At 41.7% G+C, this 24,527-nt stretch overlaps 1 protein-coding gene across 1 annotated transcript; it reads right to left on the bottom strand.

The window, feature by feature from the left end:
* Positions 1-1,577: 1,577 nt before the first annotated feature.
* lrig3 (leucine-rich repeats and immunoglobulin-like domains 3) lies at positions 1,578-23,190 on the bottom strand. The gene is made up of 19 exons (XM_085769048.1): positions 22,726-23,190; positions 19,502-19,573; positions 19,347-19,421; positions 14,945-15,079; positions 13,567-13,710; positions 13,064-13,207; positions 12,833-12,976; positions 12,425-12,568; positions 11,210-11,290; positions 11,063-11,134; positions 10,616-10,687; positions 9,879-10,042; positions 8,308-8,643; positions 7,258-7,539; positions 5,135-5,611; positions 3,716-3,874; positions 3,278-3,418; positions 2,936-3,187; positions 1,578-2,176 (listed from the first exon to the last, which is right to left on the bottom strand). The coding sequence occupies exons 1-19, from the start codon at positions 22,911-22,913 to the stop codon at positions 1,935-1,937; spliced, it is 3,324 nt and encodes a 1,107-aa protein (XP_085625174.1). The 5' UTR covers positions 22,914-23,190; the 3' UTR covers positions 1,578-1,934.
* Positions 23,191-24,527: the final 1,337 nt, after the last annotated feature.

Raw genomic sequence — 24,527 nt, 5'->3', positions numbered from 1 at the left:
GTCTAGACCTCTAGAGGTCATTGTATATCTTCCACACAAAGGAAAGCGTACTGTCTCTCACCACCCATCCTCCCCTGCTGATGTTCACTGCCCTGTGCTCCAGGTGTAAAGCTGCGGAGTAATTTTATCAGCTGTCGGCCCGTTGCCCTCACCTCAAATGTAATGAACAAGTATGCTCTGATGCACTTTACCCTGAAACACCTGGAAAGTCAAGCTGCTTATGCCAGGCTGCTTTTTATTGATTTTAGCTTTTAACTTGATTCAGCCGCATATTCTCCTTAAGAAACTTAAGTATATTTTTTGGGGCTTTTTTTTTTTGCCTTTAATGGACAGGGGAGTTGAGAGAGAGAGAGGAAATGGGAGGCAGAGAACAAAAACACCTTGCCATGAGCTCCATTTAGTGGTAATTCTGAAGCTTTAAACCAAAATTTCCCACCAAAATGTATAAGGGTAAGGTTTTTCTAAATTGGATGAATCCACTAATAAAAGCAAATGGACCCATTTTCATTGCCTGTTGTTTTTCGTCTTTGATGTGAGGTGGGTCCTCAGTCACTCACAACTGGAGAAACATCATCACATGCACTTACAGAGCACACACAAGGGTTAGTGTTCAGTGTGGGAGAGTGAGCTGCTGTGCAAACTGGTAAAACAGACCTGTCAGACTTCATTCTCTGACTGGGGCTCCTGACGAAATTATGCATCATATGAGACGTTTTAATTTGTGATTGTGTGTTTTAAAAACTCATCATGACATTGCACTGTTACCCCTATGGGCACACAGCCCATAGTGTTTCTGGTTTAACAGCACATTGATCTGTCCTCCAAAAGAAGTCACACCACAAGAGAGGAGAAAAGTAGGAGGTAGGAGCCAGCCAATCAGACTTGCTGCTGATACTGTCTACTGCAGAGTCCACTGAGCTGGGTGTTGGGGCATATTAACCCTTTTCACTGCCAGCAAAAAGTTGATATTAGCGGGTATTTGTGTAGTCTGCACTACCAAGAAGCACTTACTCAGTTGTCAGTGTGCAAAATTGTGAAGTTCATCTCATGAAAATAAGTCTTCATGTGAAGTTACCACTGATACCAGACAGTTACCACTTGTCACTGACTAGTTTTGATTAGCAGAAACAATAAATGGTGTAAATGGGGGCAACAGCTAGCCTGGCTCTGACTTGGTTTTATCGAGTTTTATCAAGCTATTTCCCCACTACAACGCTTTCATTTGAAAACACAAATCTCCATCCAAAATAACCATTTTGGCCCTGTTTAAGAAACAATGTTCATCCACAGTAGGCTGGTTAGACAGGACAATTTTCAAATCTTTCTTGCAAACCAATTTTAAAACTGTGGGTGCCTATAGGCATAAGAACTGATTTTTAACTTTATGATCCTCCAAAAAAAAAACACATAGATGATTTGGCTGTTTGAGACATATCAGTCTTGTCAGTGCTATAGCAGTGTAGGCTGGTAGATTGGTTATCCTTGGTCTACAGACCAGTGTTGAACCACCACCGGCGGCACACTGAACACATATCCTGCAAGGCAAACACATTAAGATGAAGCCTCAGAGCACTGAAGTGAATATAGCCGCACACGTTCAGGTGTTTTTACTGTTTATGTGCAAATCAATGCTTCATTCAAAGCTGGAATAACTGTCACCATACTTGTACAACATACATAAAGGTAAGCAAAAATAATGGAATCTGTTTATATACAATTTACAAAATATAATAAATCTTATATACTTTATATAAAAAATGTATGCAGTTTTCTATATTATTGAACTGAAGCGGAGCCTTTTAAAGAGCATGTCCTCTTTTCTGCAGGACCATCAATCTGTCAGTTACATTCGCTTGATGGACAAGAGAGTCTGTTATTGCCAAAGTGTCATTCAGGGAGGTAGAAGTTTTAGTCTTTGGTTCTCAGTCTCTCCACTAAGTGCTTGTTCTGCACTGTGGCAGAGGATCCGTCCTGCTGTCAGACGGCTGCTCGTAAACACTGCTGCTCTGCTCCGATGCCGAGTTCCTTGTGTGGCCATTCACGTCGTGGTCACAATCCAGGTCTGAGGCGGTGTATGGATTTTCAAGCAGAGTTATTTCATTCTGTGTCACTGGTGGTGGGCCAAAGCTCCTGTACAGGCCCTGCTGAGGCCTCCAGGGAGCTTTTTCAAATGTCCCTAAATTGAGACAAAGTGAGACCATAAGTCAGACTAGAACACGATTAAAACCTAGATAGTTCACAAAACCAGTTAAAGGGATAGTTCAACATTTTGGCGAATTGGCCCATTGCCATAATCGTTATAGTCATAGCAGTAGGTTCTTTACCTTTATTTGTCAGTGTAAGCTATTTTTAGAACGGCAGAGTGGAGCCGTGAGCTGCTCAGAGCTACGCTACGGAGGCAAAGGGAATTTCTTGGTTTCCCTCATCAAACTCATCAAATACACAATCTAACACCTCCAAAACGCTGCCGTGGACAAGTTGTGACCTGCACATTCACCACGCTATGAGATAATAACAGAACGTTACGAGACAGAGTTGTTTTCGAGGTAAATTCATGCAAAACCGCTGATGCGTGTTGCCTTCAGGGACAGTTTTTCAGCAAGCAGTCTCTGTATTTACCTCGAAAACGGCTCAGTTTCGTAACGTTCCATTATTATCTCATAGCGTGGTGAATGTGCAGGTCACAACTTGTCCACGACAGCATTTTTGAGTTGTTGGATTGTGTATTTGATGAGTTTGATGAGGGAAACCAAGAAATTCCCTTAGCCTCTGTACCGTAGCTCTGAGCAGCTCACGGCTCTGCTCCGCCGTTCTAAAAAGAGCTTACACTGACAAATAAAGGTAACAAACCTACTGCTATGACTATAGCGATTATGGCAATGGGCCAATTTGCCAAAATGTTGAACTATCCCTTTAACTTGGTTAATTAACCTACCCATGAAGGTGTTGCAGCTGTTGCACTCGTGTGGTCTGCTGTAGTCATTGATGGATGCCTCCTCAATAGACAGTTGGTGATCACTCTGCTGGTGGGAGGAGCCGTGGTCAAAAGTCCCTTTGGGGAACTGCATCAGGACCGTGGAGGAGCAGAGGTCGAAATGCTCGGATGGATAGCAGTCCCTCAGTTTAGAGTTAGTCAGGGGGCCGCTGTAGATGTCTGGGCAGATGGGCCTTTGGTCAATGGAACAGCCTAAAGAGTAAAAGATGATTAGTTCTCTGACAGATGAACTGTAGACAGCAATGACAAGTGGAGCAGTCCCTGACAGAACCAGATACAGACCCTGAAAGACCTCTGCTGGCTCAGTGGGATACATGTGGTCTCGGCACAGCAGTGAGTCTATTGGACCTTGGTAATGGCAGAGCAGAGGATCCATGGACACCTCCATGTCAGCGTCACTCCCAATGTCCAGGTGACATAGACCTGTGATGGTGAACAGCATCATGTGTCAAGGTCACGTTTATTTATAGAGCACCTTATAACAACCTAGGTTGACCAAGGTGCTTTACATTAAATAAATAACAATAAAATACAATAGTACATTTCAAAAGACAATTTCGGCAATGACACATACATTCAGAATTAAGCATCAATCGGATCAGACAGTGTCTGACAGTGGAGCAGCTCACTCTAAGCTTCAAAACTGTTCTTCACAAACTTGTGTTAATCTACAGTTAACTGTGAGGGTGCAGGATAAGAAACACAGAGCAGATGTCTTACTGTTCATGTCTTTAGGCTGCAGGTAGTAGCCGCCGAAGGACGAGGGTATATACTGATGGCTGCTTCCACTCTCTGATGGAATGTATCCTTCCTGATGGTCTGCCAGAGTCCCCTGAGAGGACAGGTAGCTGGGGATGTCTGCCGGCAGGGTGGTCTCATCTGTAGCACAGGACAACAGGTTACATCACTGATCCTCAGCTGAGCAGTTACCAACTCCAACTCAACAGAAACATCACTAGTGTTACTTTCGTTAATGAAAATTATGACAGAATATCACCATTAACGAACCTTTATCACGTGACGAAAAAGAGACGAGACGCAACGTAAACGGTGGTCATGTGATGATAACTATAGTAAAATATATAGTGCAATATTGTTGACGAATAAAAACAAGACTAAATGTGGTTTACAAAATAAAAACTCAGCAACAATGTCTCTTCATTTTCGTTGACTAAAACGAGACGAGACGAAATAACGTTATAATGTTTAATCGCGTTGTTATTATTATTTTGAAGTATTTCGGCTCTGTCCTTCCTGCGTCCAATCAATGCGCGCCTCATTACATATTATTACAATGAACATCCGGACCAGTCAAAACCTCACGCTTACTCTCACGAGAGAAAGTTGCCGTATGAAACAAGGGGGCAGTTGTCGGTCTGAGAAGTGAAGCTCACTTCCGCGTTCAAAAAACTGCAATCCCCTCGCCTTCCTCTGGGGGCTGGTGTCAGAAGGGAGCATTCTCCATAGACCCCCATGTTAAAATCGCCGACTTTACATCCTCAATAAACATGATCAAAGCCTGGTGTCAGAACGTTTTTTGGTCTCAATCGATAGTTTCTACCCCCGCACACACTCTGAGGGGGGTGAATTTTTTTTTAACTCTACCGTTTTACTGTTATTAGGTTAAAACTCTGGCCAATTAGGGCGCGGAAACGTTGAGTGACAGGTCCGGAGCGGTCCGGAGACAGGCTGCTTCGAGGCCAGTGGGCGGGTTCTCGGCCGACCAATCCAACATGGCGCTGTTCAGGCCGCCATATTTGAGTCACAAAAACGACTCCCCAAAACCAAAACCAATGGGTGACGTCACGGATGCTACGTCCATTCTTTTTACAGTCTATGGTATGAAAAAGTGTCAGAACAAGCTCTATGTTTGATTTATTTATTTTTTCTAATAAGTTTTAAGAATTGATTCAAAGCAATTCAAGAGGGACTGGATACGTAAAAAAACAGGCGATGACTCCTTTAACAGCGTTTCACCATCTTTCATCTCTGTCAGTCAGCCCCTCAGACTTTTAGTCGATTAAAATTAACTAGACAAAAAAGAGTGTGAACGTGACTAAAACTAAGAAGAACTAAAATGACAGTTTGACAGACTAGACTAAAACTAAAATTAAAACAGGTGGCCAAAAACAGCCTCACCTGTGTTAGTGACGCTGCAGTCCTCATTCCGTCGTCTGGTGTGGTAAATAATGACCACCCACACCAGTGAAGTGCCCACCACGCAGCACACCACGGCTATGATCACGATCCCCACCGTGGTCCATCCATCGTCGTCAGAGCGCGCCCCGCCCACCACGCTGACGCCCATGCCCCCCTGCAGGCCAGGATCACAGTTGGCGTTGGATATAACCGCCAGCTGGATGTTGCCCCTCTCCGTCCCCAGCGTGTTGGACATCTCACAGGTGTATTTCCCCGCGTCGGCCTCGGCCACATCTACGATGATGAGGAGCTGGTTGGCAGCCGCAAAGAAGTGGCGCTCGGTCACCAGCAGGGGGCTGTCGTCTTTGGTCCAGTTGAGCCTGGGAGGGGGGCTGCCACCGGCGATGCACTGGAGGACGGCCGTCTCACCTTTGGTCACAGTGCGATCCATGAGGGGTCGCATGAAGGAGGGTGTTTCTGTGACAGGGAGGAGGCCACAGACATACATGAGTTTTATTACCGGCGTTGGGGACACTTAAAGCAGAAGTAAGTGGTCCGGTCGTTTTCGCTAATGCTGCGTTCCAGGCAGGCTTTTGAAATCGTAAATTACAGCTTCAAGTCACAACTTACGACTTTGTAGCGTTTCAGGCAACCCACTCGTGTTTTTCCGACCTGTTTTACCGGTGAAAGTCACTATAACGGCCACTCGTAACTTCTGACCCGTGAACTCGTACCAGATCGAACTGGTACGACTTCACGGTCGGAAAAATACGAGTTTCCTTGAACGCACCATAACAGTCCTCGTCCCTACGTCGCCACATTCACAGCGTTCCTTGGCTGCACACACAGCCCTGCATGCCGTTCTTTCTCCTCATTGGATAAAAACTGTAGGATACGATAAATGTTTTCTCCTCGGCTCAGAGCAGAGCAGAGGGACTGACAGACCCGTGTTTCAGACCAAACACTCTATGTAAGTGATTGCTGTCGGAAGATATAACTATTTAAGACTTATATTAACACAAATATATCACTTACTTCTGCTTTAAACTACATGTAGTTGAACTACATACTTGCTGTAACTTTTAACTACTTTTTGGGTCATTTTTTGTAGTCTAACTTCTCAATTTACAAACTGCAATTCTATCCAATAACATGAAATATTTTTTTTAATAAAAAATAACTATAAATACACATGATAATATAAATTTTACTTTACCATAATTGTGTTCCAGAACTCTCTTTGAAAAAAGGCATGAATCATGTTGTTTGTTTCTTTTTACGTTTTTAGTGCCAAACGGAACTGGCTGTCTGATAAAAACTTTGCGGGACTGCTCTTGTGTCGTGTCAACAAGCGATTCTGCCCTGGCATCTAGTGCTAATGCCGAAGTGTTAATGCCTCTGAAGTTCCTGTCATGGTTTTAAACATTGTTGTTCTAGACACACCGATTGAGAATATGTCGACCTCTTGTATTTGTTATGACATTTTTTGTTGACTGATTTACATTTCCGATTTACAAGTTGGCATTGGGGTAGGATTTTTATTTTCTCTTTCTATTACCCAACACGTCTATGGTGAACCTACTACAGTATGTTGACCAAAAATAAGTTGAGAGGCATATTTCTGCTGGCATATGAATTTTTTGTAGGCTATTATATTTTGTTCCATATACAGTACTGTGCAAAAGTGCCCAGGCCCTTCAAAAACTGTGTACAGGTGTACCTACCTAGAAGAATTGATGCTGTTTTGAAGGCAAAGGGTTGTCACACCAAATATTGATTTGATTTCGTATTCTCATCTCTTTATTCAGTGCATTTTGTAAATTGATGAAAAAAAAAAAAAACACTTCCATCTTTGAAAGCATTCAACTTTTTTTCCACACCTGCCTAAAACTTTTGTTTTACACCACATGTTGATTTATTTAACGCTGAGTTAAATGAGTCTAATGAGTAGAAGTAGTTGCTAAAGCTACTTTTTTTAACTGTAGTTTTACAAACTACATTTCCAGGAGTAGAAAAGTAGTTTGTTCCAACTACATGGAGTTATACAGGCTACACTTGCAAAGTAGCTTCCCCCAACACAGTTTATTACTCTTCATCCTCTCTACTGCAGCTGTCATTCTTACCTAGGACAGTTAGTGTAGCATTAGCAGAGATGGCTCCTGCTGTGTTTTGAGCTGTGCAACTGTAAACACCGATGTCATCAGTCTTCACATCCACTATGAAGAAAACGTCGTCCTCTGGCATGACATGCATGCGGCGTTCACGGGCAGCGGGGAAATCGGTGCCTCCGTCTTTCTGCCAGGCGATCTGGGGGGAGGGATGACCCGTGGCGGCACACTCCAGCCTGGCTGTGGCCCCAGCACGGACACTCAGGTCCATGGGCATCTTGGTGAAGGAGGGGAGAACTGGAGACAGGAGACACAGAGTCCCTCTCAGACTTTGTTGAAAATATTTGGACCTTGTGGATTACCATTTCGGTAACACTTTACTTGACGCCTATCTCTATAACACATTATAACCATACTTATAATGAGTTATAATGCAGTTATAGCACTGTATAACTATAATTATAAACACTCATAAATGATCATAATGCTTTATAACAATAAGCACAACACACTATAAAGCATTTTATCATGACTTATAAGTTCAGGTATTATAATAGGTTATAATTGTTAGTAACTCACTGACAATGAACACATTGATAATGCATTATTAATATAGTATAATGTGTTGTAATTGGCTTACAGAGCATTTTAGAATGGCTTATAAGGTCTTAGTATTATAATATAGTTATAATGCTCTATAATGTGTTATGCTTATTGTTATAAAGTCTTATGTGATTTATGAGTGTTTATAATGATAGTTATACATGTTTATAAGCCAATTATAACACATTCTAACTATATATATATATAATATCATAAATGTGGGCATTGTCAGCCAGTTACTAACAATTATAACCTATTATAATACCTGACCTTATAAGTCAAGATAAAATGCTTTATAGTGTGTTGTGATTATTGTTATAAAGCATTATGATGATTTATGAGTGTTTATAACTATAGTTAAACAGTGTTATAACTGCATTATACCTCATTATAAGTATGGTTATAACGTGTTATAGAGATAGGCGTCAAGTAAAGTGTTACCAAGGTGTCTCCCATACTTACTGTTGACAGTGAGTCTGGCCTTAGTGGAGTAGGACGACCCAAAATGGTTGGAGATGACGCACTGGTATTTTCCCTCACTGAAGAACTGTACGTTACGGAGGTGTAGGGTGGTGGTATACTCCGTCACTTCCGTCTCGCTTCCCGCCCCCCCCTGCGCCCTCAGGTGGGCCTGGTTGTGGATCTCGGCGTCATTCAGGACCTCGTTGTCTTTCTTCCAGGCAAAGGTCATGGGTGAGTCACTAGAACTGGCCGCTGAGCAGACAAACGTCACGTTGGTTCCTTTGAGGGCCGACTGGGTCTCTGGCTGGACGGTGATCTGAGGCTTCGGGAAGTCATCTGATTTAAAATAAAAGGGACATTTGAATTCATGTATGATTAAAACAAGTTTTCACACGGGGAGACAATGACTGTATGTCTTCATCAGAAGTGAATACAACATAATAACAAATTAATGAAGTGTTTGTTTCCAAAGCTCGCTAACAAACACTGCAATTGTCTTTGATGTTCCTCCTGGTTATTTACTGTAACCAATAAACTGCAGAGAAAATTTGAGACAGTGCCAGTAAATTTCTCATCTACTCGCGCATGTGCGACCAGTAAATTTGCAGATTTTTATTTTTTTTTAATGACCACTGTGATTGGCTAATGTGTGAAAAGAAATGTATGTTTCTCTTATCTACATTTCGGAGGCGACGTCTTTCCACAGCAGAGCTCCGTGTGCAACAGCAGGAGACACACAGACCGGCGACCCGCGTGTGTGTGTGTCTGTGCTGAACGTCGCCCACAACATTTTTCTTTTTTCGCAGGCTTGCCACAAACCATAAACATCCCATAATATGCTCGTGGTCTCAGCAGTGGTACTCAAATCGTTACAAGGCAAAGAAGCAGGTTGACTCATGTTGTAGAACAGCGCTGCACAGACGTTCCCAAACCGAAATGATTATTGATTGATACATTTTTTTTTTTTTGAGCCAGGCGGGGGGGTCTCGACAAGTTTGATGCCAAGGAGTCCGTGCACATATGGCTCAGTCAGGGTCAAAAGAAAAGGAGGCCAAATGACAAGAGCAGGGAGCATCTACACTGGTCAGTGTAGCCTAAACATTAACTTTATATTTTTAGTATTTAAGCTGTAGGCTATAACTTGTTTATTATTATTTATTATGAAATGCATTATCAGTATATAAGTATTTATCAGTAATACAGTGAAAATTAGAGGAAATGTGAAAATGTGCTTTGCAAGTCGTGTGCGCTCCTAAATTTTTTGCTTGCGGTTCTAAAATTTTAAGTTAGGGGCCACTGTAAAAAAAGTTAGTCTGGAGCCCTGTAATAATAATGGATTACATTTATATAGTGCTTTTTTCTATCGTCATCTGATACCCAAAGCACGTAGCCTACATTCACACCGGTGGTGGTAAGCTACGACTGCAGCCACGCTGTGCCTGGCACTGTATGAATGTGTGTGTGAAAGGGTGAATGTGACATACAGCGTAAAGCACTTTGAGCGGTCCCAGACTAGAGACTAGAAAAGCGTTATGTAAGTGCAAGTGCATTTACCATCTACTATTACTCACCACACACAAACTCCTCCTGGTTGACGGCAAACACGCTCCTGCCCTTCACCATCAGTGGGTGAGCGCAGCTGGCGTTGACACCGGACAGGAAGTTTTGTTCCGCCACCCAGACAGGAAGCCACTTCAGCTGGCAGTCACACAGCAGGCTGGAAGTGTTCAGTCGCCTGGGGGGTGGGGGGACGAAACAGATTCTGAGTCCAGTCTGTAGTACTAATGCAGGAGAGCAAACCTTTCTCCTAACAGCTTTTGCAGACTTCAACAGAAACAGCTGCAGTAGCTGGAATGATACAGATGTGAGGACATGTAGAGATGCAAGAACTGACTTGGCTGATAGATGATTTGTCTGAATCTTTTTTTTTCTGTTATTCCAAAAAAACCTGCTCTCTCTTTGTACTCTTTCTTTGTGCCCTGATCTCTTTCTTGCTGCAGGAACAGCAGTCATTCTGTCATGCTGGGTTCCTTTTCAAACTAAATTCAGACGCAGTCACAATCAGCAGTTGACTTCCAGCCTTAGTAATCACACCTGGGCAGAAATGCCCAGACTAAGGTGCTAAAATGGACAGCACATGTTGTTTTGCTTATTGGAAAAACTCAGTGTGCACTGTTAGTAGATCAGCTTTCATGTTTGTTAGTGGGACATATCAAATTTGCAGACGTTTTTACACACAAAAAACATTTAGTCAGGCGCTCAGTATACGTAGCTCATCCCACACCAACATAAAGACACAAACACTCACAGCTCCTGCAGGTTTCCCATCTGAGAGAAGGCGTTGGCCTGAATGGACATGATGGCATTGTTACTCAGGTCTCTGCAGTGCAAAGAGAGAATACATTAAGGGAAGTACAATCTTCAGAGAAAGAACATCATCAGCATGTGGAGCAGCAGCTACAAACTAAAGTGGAAAGAGAGTGAGAAGTCCTTGGCTCTAGAACAATAAAAGTTATGGCAGCAGTTTGCTGTGTTAATCAAGAGAGGCTGAGTCTGAGAAAAACGTACGAACGAGAATCAAACGCAGCTGTGGTGCAGTCACGCACACGCATACTCACACTAATTGCAGAGTGTTTTTTCTGGACTCCACATCAGAGTAGAGACATTGATGCTCTAACAAACAGCCCCTTGCGTAAAGCACTCTGCTCAGTTTACAGCCCACACTGAAACAATCAGAAAAATGAAGCCGACTCACAGGTGCTGCAGCATGTCCAGACCAAAGAAGGACTTCTTGGTCACAGATCGGATCTGGTTTCCCTGCAGGAACCTGAAAGAACGGCAAATGTCTGGTCAGTATGACTTTGCCAGATTTCCATGAACACCAGAGTGGATGGGAACTCACAGTTTCTTCAGCTTATCCAAAGCAGAGAACGGTCCGTTCATGTCTTCGATGGTCCAGGAGATCTCATTATTCTGCAGATCCCTGTCGAAGGAAACAGAGACAGCCCACTCAGTCAAAGCCCATGTAGCTACATGTACATGATGAAGCTGTGATGTTTAGTCATTATTGGTAGAGCACACTTTATCAGTTGCTTCACTGACATGAACCTGTGGATTTTAGTTTGAACATGTTCTCAACGACTTCTCAACTCAACAAGAGACTTATTCAAATATTCATTCAAATAGATCTGGTGACATCAATTAAAGGAACACTTGATCATCACCGTCAGTTCCACTTCAGGGATGTCCATCTGTCAGTTTAAGGGGCACAAGTGACCAAAATCCATTAAGAATGTTATGTATTGGTGCATCCAAACAATTCTAACACCACACACAACCAACAACAAAACCACATGACTAACTGTTAACTTAACGTGACTGGTTCCTCTGCACCGAAATCTCACAGCACCACTGCCTCCACTTGTGCCCCCTCCTGGTCACATTTGACACCAACTGTCATGTTTCCAAAACAGTCAACTACCAGCTCTCCCATTCTCCCACACCCATTACCACCACAGGTCCACTGCACACTCAGTATCACAGGTATGATGATATTTCATCAGATCCCTTAATAATATATCTACAGTAGTCCTTGGGCCAAACCAGAAATCGGTATCACTTGAGTGGGCATTGTTTTTAGGGTCAATATAAGTAAACTAAAATATGATAGCCTTTTCATAGGAGCTTTTTATATTTTTCGACATTTTGTTATTTTTCTCTGTAGATGGGAACAAAACTCTGTTTTTCACAAAGGCAACGCCTAAAAAATAAACTTGATCTCAAGATCTGATCTGATCTTGTCATATCTTGTCTTGTCTTGTCTCATCTTATTCTAACTTGCTCTATATGATTTTGTCAGATAATGTTATAAAACCTGGATTGACCACAGGTGGTTCAAACATATCCTTGGTTTTTACCTGGTCTTGGTTGACTCTTTCTGGCACATTACATGTGTGTTCATGTTGCACATTTATGGTCAAAGCATCCGTCTCTGTGATGCAGTGATTTTCTCATCTTCATTGTTGGCTGAATGTGTTTTTAACCAGTTTAAGTCTGTCCAGTTAAAAGGTCCGCACTGTAATGAAGCGCATGTCCCCTTTTGGTAATTGTAACTTACAGCAGCTGTAGGCTGGACAGACCACGGAAAGCTCCGTCTGCAATGAAGCTCACACTGTTGTTCCCCACGTGGAGCTGGTCCAGCAGGCTGAGCCCCACAAAACTGGACTCCTCTAGTCTGGACAGGTGGTTGGAGGAGATGTTACTGTTGGAAAGACAAAAAAACAACATGAAATGGTGTCACTGAAAACACACATGACACTGGCTTGTATCCAGAACAATGAGCTTGTTAACAAGTGTCCATTAAAATTCATTGATCTGAATTTAATTGAAGAGTATAAATGGATTTTAGTCATACATTTACCATGCCACCAAACTTCAGTGGGTGGAAACAGAAAGAAATTCTAATATTTCAGATTGTGACATCATTCCATCATACCCGTTACTCTGAGGGTGGGAAGGGACTCACAGTTCATTGAGCTTCTGGCAGGACTCCCAGGCGTCAGGTCTGATCCTGCTGATGGTGTTGTGGCTGAGGTGCAGCTGTTGCAGAGTCAGCAGGCCATAAAGCCAGCCCTTACTCACCTCTGTCAGGTTGTTGTAGTCCAGCTGCCTGCAGGCCCACATGCACACAAACACACAAAGACTTAAAACATGTATAGAAGAAAACCTGATGCACATGGTTTGTCAAGGTGCTTACAGGACTTCCATGGTGCTCAGGCCCCAGAAGGCTCCGTCCATCAGGCGACTAAGTCCATTTCTCTGCATCTTGAGGGAGTGGAGGGCATGCAGACCTTGGAAGGTCAGACCCTCCACCTTGCGGACACGGTTCCTGCTCAGGTCTCTGAAACACACACCACATACTCAGCATCAGAGCAACAAAAGGAAAATGAAATGGAGGAAAGAGAAATTCAGGTCCTGATTCAACACTGATGGTGAAAATGCCAGGTTTCTTATGCAGATTTTAAATTGTAACTCTTTTGTTTTTTTATGTTTTAGTTTTAGAATTTGAATGTTTGGTCCAAAAATGTACAAGATGACACCCTGAAAAAAATTTTTTTTTTCATTTGAGTACATTACTCTTTGGTGGAGATGTTCTTTCTTCAAACTTTTAATCAAATTTGGATGTTTCTGCTGTAAAAAAAAATTGCAAGATACTAAATCAGTAGTTTGAAGTGTCAATGTATGATGCAGAGAACTTACAGATGCTGCAGGTTGGGCAGCTGGAAGATCTTGGGGGGGATGGTGGAGAGGCGGTTGCGGTTGAGTCGGAGAACCTGCAGACTGTGGGACAGGTTGGTGAAACAGCCCAACTCCAGAGATGAGATCCGGTTATTGTTGAGGAACCTGGGACGGATTCAAGGTTTTAGAATGTAAACTTACTTCATCCCAAATTCCACAGAAAGAAAGTTTCCTTTTATGAAGTAGGCTACAATAAATGAATGCAAAAATAAATACATTTTGGTAATGAAATATATTTATTTATTTATACATTTCTGCTTCTATTTCTTTCGGAATATCAAACTAAAGCAGAATGGGTTAGCTCTGACCAGACAGAAGGAAATGAACACAAAGTGTTAAAAAATGAGCGGGCGAGAGGTAGAGGAGGCACCAGCAGCATCGTCTCTGTCTGCTGTGTGTGGAAACATGTTGGATTTAATGTGACCTGATGATGACAACAGTGGTAAGAAAGTAGTGGAAAAAGCTGTGACTATGTGCAAACACTGTGCAACTCATGTTGCACAGGCTGGTGGCAGCACGTCTACTATGGTGGTTCATCTACAGAGTGTCGTACATGAAGGAAGGGTCCTATATGGCTGCAGGGCTGCAGGGATATGAACCAGACCGTGGTGGATTTTGTGTATCATTACATCCCTTATACATACACATCCTTAATAGAAGATTGTCTTTCATGAGCTCCAGTTCATAAAACAACTGTTTTGTGTTTTGTCTGTATGGTATCATAATGTACGTTTCTATTCATGATTTTTTTTTTAGTTGGTGTCTCACAACTCTTTTTTTAAGTGGTCCCCAACATTTTTAATTTTGTCAAGAGGGAGGGGGTAATTTGTAATGAATACTGTATTTTTATATTGCCTCTGTATTTTTATTGTGTGTTGTGGAGTGACACCGAAATAGAGATCTATCTATCTATCTATCTATCTATCTATCTATCTATCTATCTATCTATCTATCTATCTATCTATCTATCTATCTATAAAGAGAAAGTGAATGAAGTTCAAGACAAATGACTCCAGTGCAGGGGATGAACACCCTTCACCTCTGATGCCAACACCTCTTCCTTCTCATACTCACTGTCTCATTTTGACTGTCTTGAGATTGGTTTTGCCCCTTTTCCTGATTCTGATCAGAGGCATAATGGGCTACATTTAGAGGGGTTGGAGTGTGGTGTCCAGCTTTGTGTGTACACCACGTCCAACTATGAATTTTATACAAGGCTTTGTACACAAGCATCTGGTTTGCTGTGGGGTCACATGATCACACACGGTTCACTATTCTCCTGCAGGTTCATCGTGAACCATTCAAACAACTAAACTGGGAAGGTGTTGTAGACACTCACAGGTTCTTGAGGGGAAGAGTGGGGAAAGAGTCACTCTTTAGGTCCACAAGGTTGTTGTTGCTGAGGTCGAGTGTTTCCAGAGTGAGAAAGGGTCTGAGCTGCTCCACAGAGATCCGGCTGATCTTGTTGTTTGCTCTGAAAACACAGACAGTAGATGACAGAAACACTGTGTATTCCACTCAGCTTCATGTTTCCACACACACAGTCTGGGCTCTCAATTAGCCCGACTATTAAAAACAACAAACTCTCATGAGCTCAAACCACCCAGTGTGAAACGGTCAGTGTTGACACTTAAAAATAGGTCAGTCTGATCAATGATCAATGCTTTCCATGGCCCATCCAAACAGATTTTCTCTTGAGATATGTTATTCCGTTCATAAGGTAATTACTAACAAGGTATTTAAAAAGTAAACCACCACTTACTGATGAATACCACTGCCTCAGTGAAAGCATGCCTCAGCAGAGCCCAGCAATTTCCTGAGCTGCACGCCTCCTAAATTGTAGAGCAGGGACTGTTCAGTTATAAAGACTGTACAGTGCCCTCTTTGTGTGAGACTCTACAGTTGAGTGAGAGAGGTGGGGGTTGGGGGGTTCCCTCCAATGCACCAGACTACAGAGATGGTTTTCAGTATTCATGGTTACAACTGCACCTTACTGACTGGAGAGCAAACTCAGAGGACAGTTTAATACTAAGGTGTCATTAATACATAACTGTACAAGTCTGTCAGCCATCTGAGCCTCAGTGCACAGAGCTGCTGGAGGAATCAAACAGTCAACAGGACGACTGTCAGTCAACACAACACCTAATCCTAGTATACTGTATGTCTGAAACAACTACGGTCAAATTCTGAACTGTGAATCATCTCACAAAATCACCAAATAGTTCAATGAAAAACAAAGTCGAGCTGTTTCTACATATTTACTTATAAAACTCGAAGAAAGTGTTAAAGGAGAATTCCGTTCATTTTTGACCCCTAAATCGTTGTCCTGATGGTCACCCAGTGTTGGAGGGAGAAAAAAAACACGACTAAAATTGATGCAGGCAAACCAGAGTTACACCATGGCTACCCGGCACTTGGGATAGCGACAATGCTAAAGTATGGGGGCAATTTTTTCAACCACAACAAACACTCAAAAAACAATCAAATATCTATGGTAGCCTACATGACTCGAATCTTTACGAGACACCACTGCCCCAAACTTTATATTCTTGATAAGAGTTTTGGCCCTAACATGTCAACATACTCATATTCAGTTATAGTCACTACCTAATGGCAAACATCATGAAGTCAGACATTTTGTCAGAAAATACTTCAGATCTGATGACAGTGACACTCACTGAAAACTATACTCTACTGGTGTCTACTCACAGCTCCACCTATTGACTTATATGACATATTGTGTGATGTATACAAAGTGTTCAAATCTTGATGCAAACTTGGAGCTGTGCCAAGGGAATACAGAAGGCCGGGGAGAGGTGGGTTAAATTCTGATGTTATTACTAGGGCTGTCAATTGATTAACACAAATTAACAAATTAATCGCACAATTTTCTGTAATTAATCACGATTAATTTATCAATGAATTAATTGCATTTGTCCAATTAAAAACAAATATTTATTTCATCAAATTAATATAGAATAAATACAAAGAAAGAAATTTAAAGACTATTTTAATTGCTTTCTTTAAACTTTGAACACAGTTTCTCTCCTGTGAAGTACAAATTTGGCACAAAAAAGGCACCTTGCTTGTATCCTCTAACAGAAATCATAACAAAACCCAGGCCTGCATGTGTTAAAAGTGCAGGTTGAATATCAAAACCATCAAGACCACCCCAGACCACTTCTGCGCATGCACAAACATTTTTTTTTCTTTTTTTCCTACCAAGCTGACCTGAACATTTTACGGAGCTGTGCGCCACGTGAACGAAAAACAAGCACCTCACACCGAATTTCCCTCTGTAAATTAATAAATGAATAAAACATGTATCTATTGATCTAAATGTGGTGATTTCTGTACACACAGAGCCCCGAGGCAGCGCTGCTCTTCTGTACAGTTCAGACATGAAGCTTCAATTTTCATTCAAACAAACTAATCAACAACTAAACAAGCGGGAATTAAAACAGCTTCAGACCAAGGTTATAGGTCAGCCGCCACCGTAAGTAAACAAAACAACGTTAATTGCGTTCATTTCTTTAAACGTGTTAAATGTTTAAAATTAATCACCAAAATTTGACAGCACTAATTATTACATGTAGTTTGGAGTGTGAACATAGTCCAGTTAGCATGTGCTAAAGTTAAACTATGTTTTTTTTCTATCACTGTGAGAACAGCAGAGCAGTAAAGCACACAGGCACTTGTTTTGTGTGCAGATGTGCAGCGGGCTCTTCATGCTTCACAGTCCCCATGCCCCAAACAAAAGCCCAGCACACCGACTGTATCTCCTTTTTCATGTTCACCTGGCTAAATGCTGAGAGATGGAGGGCTTCCCAAGGAGACACAACCAGTATTTCCAGTTTATTTTCAGAGATCCACTTCTCTCAAATCAGTCCTTTTAGATCCATTAGTTATCTCGCAGTAAGAAAAACCTTCCACGGTGCACCTTTAAAACCTAGGCTTACTGTATGTAACTGCAATGCCATGCAACCCCTCAACTCAACAACTGCACTCGATGAGCCCTTCACTGTTCTCCACACACACACGCATGCATGCACTTTAGATGTGTTTGTCAGTTAGCTGTCGGAGTCATCACAGCTGTGGTAACAGGCTCTGCTGCTGTTAGTGGAAGTCAGTAACAGCTAGGAGCAGTGATGAAGTGCTTCACACTGAGCAGGAAGTAATAAGCTAATAAGAAGTTTCATATCAGTGAGACTTTTTATTGTTTCACTGATATGATAAAGCTCAATCAGGAATAGACCTTAGCACCTGACTTACACATCCAACATCTACACACTGAGCTGTTATATTGATACAAGAGAAAGTAGGAACTTGTTGTTGCAATTATTGTCGTCCACTGAGCAGCAACTATTTACTTTAAAGGGATATGCTCTTTAAAGAGAAAGTTGCTCCGTAACTCTGTGTGTGTGCATGTGTGGTATTTCTTTCTGGAAAATGCAAAGAGTTTTGAGCAGCTTCCCTCTCTGCTGTGGCGCCTTTAATGAAAGCCAGGACTGAGAGTGTATTAAACTCTGCTTGGATCCAAACACTGAGGAGAGGGATTGTGTTAATGTGTGAACTGAACAACCCTGATGTAACGCTGAGAGAAGAGCTGTTGTTCTGTTTTCCACAACATCAAAGTACACCATTATTTCAGTGTATGTGACATATAAAGTCAATATAAATAAAGAAAATTATACCATATGTATAGTTTGGCACTCACAGTACAGACAAACTAAATCAAATTCAAAACTTTTATCTGGAATTTTGTGTTGGGTCTTGAAGCCACATCCTAGAAGCAGCTCCTAACTCACTGAGCTAATTGACCGGAAGTGAGACACTGTGGTGTGTGGCTTCTCAAATAGACTCGGGGAGTCACCGGCCAGGCAGCAGGTGTCAAAGCAGATTTCAAAAATTGTCTAAACAAAAATCTGATAATACATAAATTGCATCTAGACAGCATGGAAATGTTGGTGATTTGTTTTCAATGATAAGTGTTTTGCTTCATAAGAGAAAATCTGATGTTTAAAAATGCCACTCTTACATTGACTGCAGTTGTTCCCATGAGAGCCGAATTCAAAATGTTCTAGAAAATTCAGTTTTTGAGATCAAATTCTGATATTTGTCAAACTTCATCAACCACGACTTCTAAATATTGTCAATTTTTTTCAGGAAGATTGTAAATGATTGAAAATGTATTTAGCAAGAATTGGATTGTACATGTTTACAGTCAAACGTTTTCATGCACTGTAGGCTCAATTTTCGATAAAAGCTCTCCAGCAAGTTTAGTGTCAATTGAGCAAAAATTGTGGGAAGTGTGGGAAGTTTTTAAATTTAAACGCTTATCCTGGCAGCTGATGCGGCCCGGCCCCAAATAATTTCTGTTGATGATGACATTTGTTGTTGAACACATGATTCACCTGGGGCCTGCTGCCATCTGACTGACCCCCGTGTGTGAGATGCTTTAAAACTCATTTTGAAGCTGAACTCATCCTCAACCACAGTGTAATCACAGTGCTTCTGGTCTGTATGTCTGTCCGTCCTCTGACGCATTACAGCAGGGTAAGTTCACTCAGGCGTTGTGTTTACACTGATGCAAAGAAAAAGAAATAGCCCTGGCTGCAAATGCTTTGTTAACAAGACGTCTTAGCAGGTTTTTTGACCAGTGGAAAAGTAGACTGAGATACTCAGTCCAGATCACCCAGGGTTCAGAAATGTGTTAGTTAGACTCAGAAAGGTTTACTTACAGAACAAGTACGGTGATGTTTGAAGCACAGGAACCCAGATCAGGTATGGCCTGCAGTTCATTGTTGTTCAGTTTTCTGTGGATAACAGGAGGGTGTGTAAGACAGTGGTGGAGGCTGTTGTCTAAGATCCTGAATAAAAAATAATAACAACTTACATTTCACTCAGATGTTGTAAGTTAGAAAACAAAGAATGGTCAAGGTCCTGTAGTTTGTTATGGCTCAAGTTCCTGAGGGAGAAAACAAAAAGTCATTTATAAACCATTCAGCAGTATACATAATTACACACTAATCCACACGGGCAGATGAACTGGATCAAAGATCAGTTCAGTCCTGAAATGAAGCCTAGTAAAGAAACCTGGAGACAAACACTAGTTCTGGTTTAGTTTCCACTCTCATATTACATGTGACTCCAGGTTGACGGTGGTCCTCTGAACTAAAAAAGAAAAAAAAAAAGAAAAATCTCGAAACTGCAAAACAAGTTCCAACGCTAAGAATTAAAACTGTATTTTGATACTATGTGTATATGTATATATTTCACATTATATAGGATACAGGATCTCAGACCTCATTGGTCATTACCCATGTGGACGTTAAAAGTTCAGAAACCCTTTAAGCATTTGCTATTTTTTTTTAGAATTTATCACTTGAACATTCAGAGGAAGTTGTATGCAGATTGGAGCCTTGTGCTCCATAAAGCGCTGGAGTTATTGACTGTGTTGCTCACGAACAACGCTGTGGTGCCAGACACTTTTTTCTACACCCTGCCCCTCCCTACCTCCCTCATCTGGAATCCATCAAGGAGCTGTGGGAGGAGGGGAAACTGAACAACTGGTAATGTACTAACAATGCTTGGAAACAAGAGGGACGCCTTTCATACACCCCAGTCCAATGTTCTGAGCCATTTTTGTTCTTTATATAACCCTTACCTGCTCTAACATACAGCAGCTTGTTGTTGTGGTTGGGGGCCATATGGGAGAGTATCTATATCTATATCTATATCTAGTCCCTAAGTAGCCCTGACACTTCCACTTCCTTTACAAAGCACAGAGATAACACTCAGTGCTGCAGTGACTCTTACTGTGTGTTCACACCAAAAGCTTCCAAAGCGTCAAAAACGCTCGCTTCAGACAAGACAGCTTCCAAAACGGCAAATATTTTTAGCACAGTTACAGTATTTTAAACCAACACTAAGTAACTTTTCAACCTTCATATAATATTTTCAGAACTTTTGTGATGGTACATCGACTTACAACCAGTTGAATGACACCTCTGTCATGGCCTGAGGGGGTCTGTATCGCCTTCACTGGCACTAAACAGCTTCCAGGTGGATGGTAGGAACCCCTCCACATAAAAAACTACAAATGTGCTGACTGCTTTACAGCATACGCCACTTCCCCCTTTCCCTACTCATTAAAAAGACGGAAGTCGATGCAAACGTCTATGTGGGATTACTGCTATCATGACAGAAGCAGCAAGAAAACCAAAGAAATCAAAAGTTTTGTCTGAGGAGACTAAACTAAACTAAAGAGGGACGACTCCGGCATCCAGCACCCAGCAGCCCTCCGCAACATACGCAGAGCTTCTAATTTTGCTCGACGCTGGAGCACGGAGCAGCTTGTGCAAGACAGGGAATTGTGTACAAACTACAAAACAAAATACCTGATTAATTTTCAAAATAATATACACCGTGTTTACGGCAGATCATATTTCCCACCCTACACCTTGAAAACGTTGTAATGGGCTGAGGCCGGCCTGAAGTCAACAGGTCAGAGGTTTTCAGACACCATCGTTATTCGTTTGTGAATATAGAAGGAACCAATAAACTGCAGTTTACTGGTTTAGAACTGTTACCTAGTTGGTACGGTAATAGTGGACTGGATAGTAGTTTATAAATCTAAATTAGCATAGTGTATAGCCTAACACCTGATCACCATCTCTTTTAGAACTTTTTCCTGTACAAGTAGAAGTACTGATCTGTAACACTATGTAAGAAAAAATTGAAAGCTAACCAGGAATTTTATAACTTACAGTATATTAGCACTGTCTGTGATCAAACCTAATACCTCTGCTCAGATTTCCTGTGATTTCACTAAGCATTAATAACTTTAAAATATATAGTCTGTTTGTAAAACTATTATGCAGTCAGTGATCCCCCATCTGAAGCTGTTAACCATATAGAGTGAGAAACATTGAGACTGAAACATTACATCTTTAGCCTGTTTCTCTGGTAATTGTGTCTTCATCCCTCTCCATCATACATCATTTATTTCTGTCCTCTTTCTTTCTGCTGTGAGTTTGAAATTAATCCGAAATGTTTCTCCCTTATCAGGACCACCACTGGATCTGGAGCTGCTAATTCAGTAAAAAAAAAAAGAAAAAAAGAAAAAAAGGGGGGTGCTGGAAAACAAAGGCCCAGGAAGTTTAAGGGATTTAAGATGTGCTTGAGAGTAACTTGTAAATCAGCATGCCAGAGTGAAAAGAATTTTCCCCCATGTGGAACTTTTTTTTTTGTCATTTTCCTTGGATGGCAGCCCCTGCTCTGAGGCTCAGGCTGAGTCTGTTTTCTCTGGCAGCATTAAGTTTCCAGAGCAGCACTTTTTTCGACAGACAAAAACTGAACTCAGCAGCTACAACTAGACACTGAATAAAACTTGATTGCCTCAAAAAAGAACAACGAGAATAAAAACCAGGCCCTGCAGCTTGATGCAGGACACTAAAGCTTCTTTAATAATAATCATCTGTAGATTAGAACACGTTACGGTATCATTAAAACTGTGTGTGGTGTTTCAGCTCATGCAGGCCTCAGGCCAAACTCCAGGAGCCAGGAATCAGCTGTGGAGACATTATCTGCATCTGATTTATGTTTTTATGGCTTTTGTGAGGCTGAAACCCGAAGACCGAGGCAACTTCAGTCATTGGAAACTGACTGTAACCACTACCAGACCATCCAGACATCACAGACAATGCTCATATCCAGGTCTGTAGGAAACCTGGCAGGATTCTTAAGTTTACAGACCACTGACAGTTTATTTCTCTTACCAGCACAAGCACAGACTACATCCTGAAGCTTCTCTCAACTTTAATACTATAACTAACTGAATAAGAGCCAGTAAGCTCCAGTCTTCTTCCATATTCAAAGTGTTCTTCCTCAGCTCCAGATTCTTTGTGGTTTACAGCTCTCCTCTAAGAAAGGAATGTGGATCATCTGAGGGAAACTGTAAACTGAGCTGTTCCTCCACAGAGAGTTGAGGTGTTAAGTTACATTAAAATAATCTAATGATAAAATTAAACTATCACTGCAGAGGTGTGGGGACTTCACTAAAACAATCTAATGGCAGTAAGTTAATTGGGTAAACAAAGGCTCTTTAACTGGACTCACAGTTGGACTGTCCACTCTGGAATCGTGTCAGGAATTTGGACCCTTCTCAGCCGACTGCAGTCCACAAGCTCCCCGAAACAGGCACAGGGAGGGGGGCACAGCCCGGTGTTAGCGGCAGATCCAGTCAGAACCAGCAGAAAAACCATCACAAACCCTGCAGCGCTGGAAGGCTGCGGACAGGAGCACATTTTCCAAAGTCCCACCACAGAACCGATCCCGACTCAGTTTAATCTTCAATCCACACAGAGGAACCAATAAAAAATCCAGAATTGGAGGTCTATCCTTGCAGAGGATGATTATATCCGGTCCAATGAGGTACTCGAGGTCGTGAGACTCCGACAGGACATCAAATATTTCTTCCGAAACTTGTCCATTCCTGGGGGGAAAACACCGAAACTTTCCTGAACCAAGCGCAACAGATGGGGCAACTGGAGCTGCAGGATCCCCCACACACCGTGAGCGCACACCAGAGTTATGCGGGGGCGGGGCCACGGTGGTGCCTGGGAAACGTAGTCCAACTGTGTGGTTGTCTCATGTGTTGAATCCTGCAACCATACAATTAAGATCAGTGTGTGTTCTATCTAAATGATAGAGTCGCAGCTGCAAAGGCTAACCGCATCATGTCAGGTCAGGAGCTCCATTGTCTTTTGTCTTTTTTTTCTTTTTTTTTTAGTAAAATTGTTTATTTCAGAAATCACTACATGAGAATCCACTGCTGAACATTTGAAATCTAAAATAAGACAAATACAGATGCCGTTTTTGTTGCTGTCATACTCAAAGGTTCTGGTGTTGTTCAACTCACCTTCAGATGAAGAAAATCAAGAGTGCTGCCATAAACTGATACATTCAGAATAATTTCCCTTAGAGACTGAATTAGTTGCACATTAGAGTCATTCAGAACTTAAACAGTGACACATGTACAGTATGGATCAGAGGTAAGTTTATAGGCCTATTGCTTGGATGCTGAGAACAGCTATAATACACCAAATGTTGAACATTTGAGAGGTAGGCTACTGTTTTGGATGGAACAACAAAAAATATGATAATTAAAGATTTACAATGAATGTAACATAGGCTACCAGGTCAATAGTTGCAAAAATAATCATTTAACCTTACAATCAAACATTAATCATGTGTTGTGGATAATTCTATGAGTTATGATTGGTGACTTATCAGGAATTGTAGCTGTGGAATGATCCTATCCTACATAAGAAAAAAAATGTAAAAAGTGTACGGAAAGGATCCCTCCATAAATACATTATATTCTGACCATCTGTTTCTATCATCTAAAGGACTGTGGAATGCCTACATTCAGCCAAAAGGGGGCCACCGGTGGTCGATAAACCAGTGTCCTCCCTGGGGAGCCATTCATGCAAATAAATAAATAATTGTGTCTTCTTCAGTTGCTGGGAGGACTATCTGAGAACCCCTTAAAAAGACCCTTATCATTCACTTTGTCATACATACAAACATATTACAAAGGCTGCATTTACACTTAATTGCCACGCAGGAAGGAAAATATGGTTTGTGGTGGCTGAACGATTTATCGTTTTCCAATTGAAATTGTGATTTTAGATTTTTGATCGCAAAAGCTTTTTTACAGTGCTCCTGACCGACCCAGGGTCTGTTGTTAAGACAGTTAAGACAGTCAAATGGCTCTTTTCCACACAGTCGGGTCGGCACGGCAAGGCTCGATTTAGGTGCTTTTCCATTAGACAGCTGAGTTCTTCATAGTTTCGTCATCGAGTATCCATGAATCTGATGAGGACTGCACATTAGCTTCACCATCTGTGGAGTTGCCT

The sequence above is a fragment of the Trachurus japonicus genome, chromosome 23 (assembly GCF_045865225.1).
Source record: "Trachurus japonicus isolate A0001 chromosome 23, Traja_1.0".
Taxonomy (NCBI): Eukaryota; Metazoa; Chordata; class Actinopteri; order Carangiformes; family Carangidae; genus Trachurus; species Trachurus japonicus.
Note: the sequence above shows the minus strand (reverse complement) of the source record. Positions and strands in the feature narration are given on the sequence as shown.

Bases quoted from the DNA above. Each gene is read 5' to 3' on its own strand.
- lrig3 (XM_085769048.1), bottom strand. From the start codon at position 22,913: ATGTGCTCCTGTCCGCAGCCTTCCAGCGCTGCAGGGTTTGTGATGGTT. The intron at 10,043-10,615 runs GTGAGTGTTTGT...CCCACCCCCCAG, and splicing joins ATGGGAAACCTGCAGGAGCT to GCGACTGAACACTTCCAGCC. The intron at 3,188-3,277 runs GTCTGTATCTGG...TTTACTCTTTAG, and splicing joins GCCAGCAGAGGTCTTTCAGG to GCTGTTCCATTGACCAAAGG.